Below are 9461 nucleotides of genomic sequence, written 5' to 3' on the forward strand. Positions count from 1 at the left end.
GAGGTGGGCCCACCCCATAGGCCGGCGCGGCCCAAGGCTCGGCCGCGCCGCCCTATGAGGAGGGGGCCCCACGGCCCCTCTCGCCTCCTTTTCTTCGCGTACCCTTCGTCCCGAAAACCTAAGCCGAAGGGGTACGTCGCGAAGAGTCACGGCCGCCTCGCGGGGCGGAGAACACCGAGAGAGAAAGAGCTCTCCGGCGGGCAGGAATCCGCCGGGGAAATTCCCTCCCGGAGGGGGAAATCGACGCCATCGTCACCGCCATCAAGCTGGACATCATCTCCATCACCATCACCATCATCTTCATCATCATCACCGCCGTCTCCACCGCTGCACCTCGTCACCGCTGTAGCAATTTGGGTTTGATCTTGATTGTTTGATAGGGGAAACTCTCCCGGTGTTGATTTCTACTTGTTATTGATGCTATTGAGTGAAACCGTTGAACCAAGGTTTATGTTCAGATTGTTATTCATTATCATATCACCTCTGATCATGTTCCATATGATGTCTCGTGAGTAGTTCGTTTAGTTCTTGAGGACATGGGTGAAGTCTAAATGTTAGTAGTGAAGTATGGTTGAGTAATATTCAATGTTATGATATTTAAGTTGTGGTGTTATTCTTCTAGTGGTGTCGTGTGAACGTCGACTACACGACACTTCACCTTTATGGGCCTAGGGGAATGCATCTTGTACTCGTTTGCCAATTGCGGGGTTGCCGGAGTGACAGAAACCTGAGCCCCGTTGGTATATCGATGCAGGAGGGATCGCGGGATCTCGAGTTTAAGGTCTGTGGTTAGATTTATCTTAATTACTTTCTTGTAGTTGCGGATGCTTGCAAGGGGTATAATCACAAGTATGTATTAGTCCTAGGAAGGGCGGTACATTAGCATAGGTTCACCCACACAACACTTATCAAAACAATGAAGATTAATCAGCCGTATGTAGCGAAAGCACTAGACTAAAATCCCGTGTGTCCTCGAGAACGTTTGGTCATTATAAGTAAACAAACCGGCTTGTCCTTTGTGCTAAAAAGGATTGGGCCACTCGCTGCAATTGTTACTCTCGCACTTTACTTACTCGTACTTTATTCATCCGTTACATCAAAACCCCTCGAATACTTGTCTGTGAGCATTTACAGTGAATCCTTCATCGAAACTGCTTGTCAACACCTTCTGCTCCTCGTTGGGATCGACATTCTTACTTATCGAAGATACTACGATACACCCCCTATACTTGTGGGTCATCGAGAGGCTCTGGCCAAGTTGATACTTGTAACTCCAAGAGGGGGTATTTATGCTCGATAGTGGGTTCATGCCTCCATTGAATGCTGGGACGGTGACGAGAAAGTTCTAAGGTTATGGATGTGTTGTTGCCACTAGGGATAAAACATCAATGCTTTGTCTAAGGATATTTGTATTGTTTACATTACGCACGCATACTTAATGCAATTGTCTGTTGTTTGCAACTTAATCATCGGAAGGGTGCGGATGCTAACCCGAAGGTGGACTTTTAGGCATAGATGCATGCTGGATAGCGGTCTATGTTCTTTGTCGTAATGCCCTAAGTAAATCTCATAGTAGTCATCATGATATGTATGTGCATTGTTATGCCCTCTCTATTTGTCAATTGCCCAACTGTAATTTGTTCACCCAACATGTTATTTATCTTATTGGAGAGACACCACTAGTGAACTGTGGACCCCGGTCCATTCTTTTACATCTGAAATACAACATACTGCAATCATTGTTCTCTGTTGTTCTTTGCAAGCAAACATCATTCTCCACACCATACGTTTAATCCTTTGTTTACAGCAAGCCGGTGAGATTGACAACCTCCATTGTTAAGTTGGGGCAAAGTATTTTGATTGTGTTGTGCGGGTTCCACGTTGGTGCCGGAATCCCTGGTGTTGCTCCGCACTACACTCCTTCACCAACAACCTTCACGTGGCCTTCATCTCCTACTGGTTCCGATAACCTTGGTTTCTTACCGAGGGAAAACTCGCTGCGTACGCATCACACCTTCCTCTTGGGGTTCCCAACGGACGTGTGCTTCACGCGTTATCAACTAGCCACTTGAACCAAAAGTCCGAACTGATGGAAAGGGCTAGGCAATCTACTTATACACTTCAACACCCCCTCTCACGTGTGACGGGAAGACGAGAAGACAAGTCAACACGTGTAGAGAGGCAAAGAGGCAGCGGGAGGCCGGGGCGCGGCAGGAGGCTGCGAGAAGAGGGGGGAGAAGAGATAATTTTTAGAATAAATTGTGAAAGCCAGGATTTGAACTCGAGACTCGGGGCTCTGATACCATGTTAAGCTTCATGCACTAGCCACTTGAACCAAAAGTCCGAACTGATGGAAAGGGCTAGGCAATCTACTTGTACACGTCAACATAGGGTTTGATGAGACCGAGAAGTGTTATGCGTCCATGCAAATGCCTATATAGTGTGGAGGTATCCATGACCTATAGGTTACTTCATATATTCCAAGTGTTGGAAATCCTAGCAATCACCACCTTCCAAGTTGTACGAATAGATATAGCAATCCGCCTCCCAATGTTCCTACTTGAACTTATGGATTATGTAGAGGTGTTGCATGTGTGATGCTCATAAGAAGTGTTTGTGATCTACGCGGATATTTTTAGGGATTGGACGATAAGGAGGAATGCACCGCCTCGACGCACTACATCATACTCTGCACATGTGTTTCTAGTGGTAAACCTGTGGCCTAATTACTCAACACGATCCTCCTGATGTTGCACGGTAGAAAAAATTATTTCATGCTAACATAGCATGTTGCATGACCCATCACTATACAACTACATTGCCACTATGTGTGGTCTGGTAACTAGTGACAATCCTTATGGACTAATATTTTCATTGAGTTATATATGAGGAATGTTCCATAGGTACTTCTTGAAGACCATGTGTTGGATTCAAGTATGGATGCCATGATGTTAAAGATATACCTTGAGTCTTGGGATCAATATCATCGATTTGAAGAGAAGAATATGATATGATCAAGAATAAGAAATGAAGATAGAATTCTCGTGTGGAACTCAATTTAGCCATTCTCTAGCTTATGTGTTAAGCAATAGATGATCAAGGTCTTGAGAATTTGATTTTAAGATAAAAATACAAGATATGGCTCTAAGTTGGTGTCATGATAGATTCATGAGTTGATCTATGGTTGACTAAGATTTACAAAGTGCAATCAAATGAATAATTCTTTATGTGCCTCAAGATATTGTGATAGAGCATGAGAAGATACAAAGTTGAGAAGCATAAGTTCAAGATGAAAATCTAAAGAAGATTATATGCTTGAAGCTTTCCAATTTGGTGATAATGGACATGTGAAGATGTGCCTTAATGAAGCTATCCCATAGTGGTGTATGGGAGAGAAAATTACGAGTATTCACGAAATAACAATGATCAAGTGAAGCATTCCGGCTTGAAGCTTGAAGCGTTGTCATCAAGATCAAGCGGGATGCACAAGGGAAAGGTATGGCTTTGCTAGGTTTTCCTTTTACCGGTCGATCTCAAGGTGGTTGTTGGGAGACATGATTATAAGATAGATATCCCCACCATCAAGAGGGCTTTCAGTTGGATAACTTGATCACAATGTCTTAGGGATCTCGGTCGTTTGCGTACTTTTCATCCCCTTATTCTTTATTCTTCTTGGTGTTTCTCCGTGTGAGGTTCTAGAGCTTGTTGCTAGCTTTTCAATAAGCCAAAGTTCATAAAAAACGGAATTCATATGCATCTTCTATTGCGTTTTGAGTTTGGATATTTTTGTTGGGTTCTATATATTTGTCGTTATCTTTGCAACAAAATTGGTTTCATCCTAATCGGACTTTGGGAGCATAGTTCAAAGGAGAAAAATGCATTTTGGGAAGCACGAGCGAAACCGGCCCCGCCGGGATCGCTGAACCATTCGTGGGTTACCGACCTATGTGCTGATGTGCGCCGATGTGGTATTCCGGAGAGGCTGCTCGGAGACGGCTCCTCGCGGCTAATGGTGGCTACGCGGCGCCACGGCCTGCTACGGCCCGCCCCGCCCCACCGAACGTATCGACATTGACCCGGCCACTACCGACTTGGTTGGCCCAACCTCATGTATTGTTGTTGATTGTTGTGTTGTTACAGATTTGGGAGCCTCCAATTCGGTTGTGGATGTGTGCCCCAAGAACTTTGTAAAGGCCCGGTTTCCGCCTCGAGGAAATCCCTTAGTGGATGTGGGCTAGGCCTTCGTGGCGTTGCTCACATGAGATCTGAGTGAAGCCTTCGTGGCTGCTGGTTTGGCTTTCGTAGCAACCACACTCCTCCAAACGTAGACGTACCTTCTTGCAAAGGAACGGAACTACGGGAATCATCTCCGTGTCATCGCGTGCTCCACTCTCGGTTACCTCTATCCTATTCTATCTCCTATATATTGCGTAGCTATATCTTGCTTAGTTGATAACCTTGTCATATAGGTAAATTCACTTAGTTGCATATCTAGAGAATTTACCTTTGTGTCAAGCCTAAATTGAAAAAGAACTAAAAATTGGTTAGCACCTATTCACCCCCCCCCTCTAGGTGCGGCATACGATCCTTTCACCCGCGCCTAGGGGTGGTTTGGAGCCCCCTGGCCCATCTCGGCCTCCCCTTCAGGCTTCCTCCGTCATCTGGAAAAATAGGATTTTATGTATCTTTGCTGAGAATTGTTGGTCTTCGGAAATATGGTGTCTTGGCGGTCCTTTTTCCAGCAGATTCCTGGCTCCGGCGGTTAATTCTCCAATAATCATCAAACATGTAAAAATAGGTGGAATAACATAAGTATCACTTCTAAATATGAAATATATTAATGAATAACAATAAATTATGATATGGAATAGTGATGCAAATTGGACGTATCAAGCACGAGAATACATCTTTGTCTCTGTGTCCCTCGGTTATCTCTATACCTGACTTCAGTTTCGTTGTGATATCCATGGAGTTTGAAGTTCTTATATCTTGCTTATCACTTGTGGTATATATATCTTGTGCAGATCTTGCTTAGCTCGACTTGCTATTGGTGCACTTAGATGAGCCTAGATTATTTAGGTTTTGTGCTTGTAAAATAAACTCTTACAAGCCAATTCATAATTGTTTTTGAAAACATCTATTCACCCCCTCTAGGTGACATCTCGTCCTTTTGAGTACTAACTTCCACAAAAAATACTTAATATCTCAATAAATCACCCCAATCCCTAGGTGGATCAAGTAAAAGCTATTAGGAAGGCTCATAGATTATTTTTTCTTTAATGTTCATGTAGGCCCACGTCTTTCTTTTATATATAAATCTCTTGTATGCATGTACTAATAAATCAAAAAATCTATAAATATATGCAATATCAATTCTGATAATCTTCTTACAAAAAAATCACCCCAAGCCCCCTTTAATATTTTGATTTACAATCTTATGACCATGTCACAAAATGATATTTTTTTAATTTTTACATTTTCGTGCCAAAAGAATATCTTCATAAAAGAAGTTTATTATTTTGCAAGGACCATTTAGGTAAACCATGTAAAAGCATCATATAAAAGGTACACTAGTAAGACATGATGTAATTTATATTAACCTGCTACCACAATCAAGCACTTTCATTTCCAAGGTCCATTAATTTTCTCTAATTTATCATTTGTGCCTTTCCTCTATAATTTTTTTGGTTTCTTATCAAGAAAATTAACACCTAGGTATTTACGAGGTAATGTGCCTTCTACACAACTAAAAATAATTAAATAATTCACATTTTTCTCCTTGCTTCACGAAAACAAAAAAAACTTCGCTTTTGCTAAAATTGATTTCAAGCGAGATAGCTCAAATAAACTTAACAAATTCCCCAGGTTCCTAGCACTATCAAAATCATCTTCAACCATAAAGATGGTATCATTTGCATACTGTTACATTATAAGGATATATTCTACCAAATCAAACACTAAGGGTTTAGTAAGTCCATGTTTGTGGGTTCTGTCAATTAAAACAACTAAATCATCTACAACAATGTTAAACGAAATGGCTGGCAACAACGCTAAACAAAAACAAAATGGCTGAGAAAGGATCTGCCTGCCTCGAACCTTTTTTATGTTGACATAAGTACCAATCCTATCATTTAATGCGATATCAAATTTACCATCATTATTAGTACTAAGTACCCAATCTACACATTTGTCTGGAAAACCTTTCATTTTAAGACTTTGTGTCACGAAATCCTAGTTTATCGTATCATAAGCCTTCTCGAAATCAACTTTAAAAGAACAACATTTTGATTTCCAGATCTCACACTATGTAGGGTTTCATGCAAAAGTAACACCCCATCTAATATGGTTCTCCTTTTCAATAAAAGCAGTTTGAACTTGGGAAATAACTTTATCAGCATCTAGGATAAATTTGTATCTTTATCAGCAATTGGGTCTACTTCTCTTTTAGATGATAATTTCAGTACCCCAATTTCTTTTTGTAAAGCTCTCGAAATGATAATACTTCCTTTCATTTTTTACACAGCTATATGAAGCTGTGTTCCAATTCCAACTACCAAATAATGCTGGCCACTTCTTTCCACGTACTGCCTGTACTAAAATAGGATTTCCCAGGAGTGCTGTTTTTTCGCTGTCTCGAGACAGGATCACAGGAAGACTCTTTCTTGGTGTTCTACCTCCTCCTACTTCTTCTTCCTTTGTCCTCACGTTACAGAAATCCATCTCTGACGTCTACGTTGTAGTGGCATTGATTCTTGTTGGTTACGTTTTGAGGGGCAAGTCTGACGAAGAGGTGAAGAATCGGAGGCGTTCTGATCTCTGAAGATTTTGTCGAAGAGGTGCGTACGTCTGTCTGCTCCTCTTTGCTTGCCTGACTCCATGTCTCCACGAGTACAGTAATCCCAATTCCCATGCCATGTTCTTCATGGATGGGCATTTTAAATCTGCGTCTCAGATTAGTTACTTTAGATTACTCTGTTTGCAAGTCAAAACCCATGCGATTGATCAAAAACTATCCTAAGACGAAGTGGGCATAGTTTATCGATCGCTGAAGAGTCGTTGTGCTAGGCAGTTTATAGTTGACCAGTGGCCATTACGGCCAATGAAGCATCGATTTGATGAGGTTTTGAAGTTGACAATCCAGCTTTCTTCCTACCTCAGCTCCCAGCTACCATTTTTTCGAGAAAATTAAGAGGAAGAATGGACATCCCACTTGACACTGGTTTGATTAGAAAATACTATCAACATGAGCCTAAACCAGAGGTGCATTCAATTTCATTGACTGAATCGGGATCATTTTTAGGGTAGACTGAACTGAAATCTGTTTGAGAAAGTCTCGACGAACTCTGGAAATCTCTGAACCCAATAAAGTGTTGCTTTCGCTATTTCCCCTGAACCTCCCTTAATCCTTTTCGTCAGAAGAAAGCTTCCCAGCCGACGGCGATGCAGGCCGGGGGCACCAAGACGCGGTTCGGCCGGTGCCCGTACTGCCGCGCCATCATCTGCCAGAACACCGACGCCGCCGTCTACTACTGCAGCAAATGCCGCACTCCGATCCGAGGTGTGCTGCATAATCCAACCTGTGCAGTTGATTACTCTCTGAAATACAGGCTGAGTTTTGTTCTGATTATTCGGTCCTGCCTCTCTGTGTGTGTGCAGGCAAGAACACGGAGCCGACGGAGGACGAAGCCGAGCGCGCTTTAAGCAGGCTGGAGATCCTCTCGGCCGTCGACACTTCGTCGGTGTACTCTGACGAGGAGCCCGACGCTTCCTGCACGCCGGCTTCGGTGATCGACGTCGACGGCGACCAGCCTCCTCCGCTATCGTGTGGGTACAATTCCAACTCCGATGCGAACAGCCAGTGGATTGCAGCCTCCTCGCCGTCACCGTTCAGAGGCTTTGGTTCGCCCCGGGATGACACGTCTCGGAGCAATGGCTGCTCACCTCGCGGCGTCAGCGATAACCACGCCGGGTCGAAGTCGAACGACCGACAAAATGAGCTTCGATCGGTGAAGAACCGCGTAACTGAGCTCCGGGCGTCGTCTCGACGGACGAGGCGGGACTCGAGCGCTTCTGACCCGAGCATTCTGCGTCGACGGGACTTTTCTGCCCCGGATCAAGAGGAGGCGCCAAGAAACTCCGGGGAGCAGCAGCTCCGGCGATCGGCGCTGAGCACGAGGGAGATGGGGACGTCTACTAGCATGTCCGGACTGGAGCCATCCGCCGTCAAGGCGTCGCCATTGACTGACCCGGCGTTCAACAGGGACCTGCTGCACGCGCTGGACAAGCTCCGTGGCATGATCGTCGCCATCCAGCTGCAGCCGCCGCAGGCGAGCGGCAGCGCGAGGGGCGTGACGCGACGCGAGTCCCGCCTCTTCCGTCGGATGGAGTCGCAGCTCGCGCGGGAGCTTCCCGCCGCCTACGGGGAGGCGCAGGAGCCGCGCCGGATGTTCCGGAATCAAGCGAGCACCGGCTCCGCCTCGTGGTCGTCGGCGTCGGCGTCGTCGTACAGCGGCCACGGCGCGAGGTCCCGCAAGCGCCACTGCTTCCCGGTCCATGGCGCCGCGCCGTTCGTGGTGTGCGGCGAGTGCTCGGAGCTGCTCCAGGCTCCCAATTCAATGACGGCGTCGCGGAGGGGGGTCACTAAGCTGCGGTGCGGCGGCTGCGGGGAAGTACTCGAGCTGAGGTCCGCGGGTATCGCTGCCCACGCGCGCCGGGGCAGCAGGGCGTCCGGCTCCGGCAGTCGCCACGGATCGAAAGAGATGGAACGCGCGGCTAGCAGCAGCGGGGGCGAGCAGGAGGTGCCACCGTTGCTGCTGTACCGCGCATTGGGGTTCGATTCGATGAGCCCGCTTCTGCAGAGCCAGCGCTACTGAAGTACCGAATGAATTTGAACCGGCTGGCAAAGATGAAACTATAGCTGAAAAACATAAACGACATATTTGTTGGATTTTGCAAGTTTTCTGTTAGCTAGGTGCATTTTTTGAATATTGGTTTAGTTGTGGAATCCAGGAACTTCCAGTGGCGTTTCTCTGTTTTTGTAGGTTGTTCAGTTTAAGGGTCAGCGGGTATTTGACCATTTAGAACATTTCCACAAGAAGCTCAAAATCAGTGCCAAAAAAAAGTAGGTTTAGGCTGGTCATGGTGCATAGTATGATACTTTTTTATGATATTATCTCTATAGTGAGCGGTATTTTAGAGTAGTATTATAATTTTCTAAATTTATTATTTTGTAGAATCCCAATACAAATCTGTGTACAAGATCTACAAGATCTTCTAAATTTATTATGAAGTATTTTGTAGTATTTAGCATTAACTTTTCTCGTAACATGCGCTATGATACAGTATCCACCTATGTTACTCTAATTCTATCTCTTCTCCTTAATTAGATGCCACATCAGTATTTTGTGTATCTAAAATACATTACTACCTTAGATACTAGCACTATGGCCAGCCTTAGGGAC

At 44.9% G+C, this 9461-nt stretch overlaps 1 protein-coding gene across 1 annotated transcript; it reads left to right on the top strand.

Annotated features, from left to right (window-relative positions):
• The first annotated feature begins 7440 nt into the window (after positions 1-7440).
• LOC124663224 lies at positions 7441-8873 on the top strand. The gene is made up of 2 exons (XM_047200949.1): positions 7441-7558; positions 7657-8873. The coding sequence occupies exons 1-2, from the start codon at positions 7441-7443 to the stop codon at positions 8871-8873; spliced, it is 1335 nt and encodes a 444-aa protein (XP_047056905.1).
• The last annotated feature ends 588 nt before the right edge of the window (positions 8874-9461 follow it).

This window comes from Lolium rigidum, chromosome 6 (assembly GCF_022539505.1).
Source record: "Lolium rigidum isolate FL_2022 chromosome 6, APGP_CSIRO_Lrig_0.1, whole genome shotgun sequence".
In the NCBI taxonomy this organism is placed as follows: Eukaryota; Viridiplantae; Streptophyta; class Magnoliopsida; order Poales; family Poaceae; genus Lolium; species Lolium rigidum.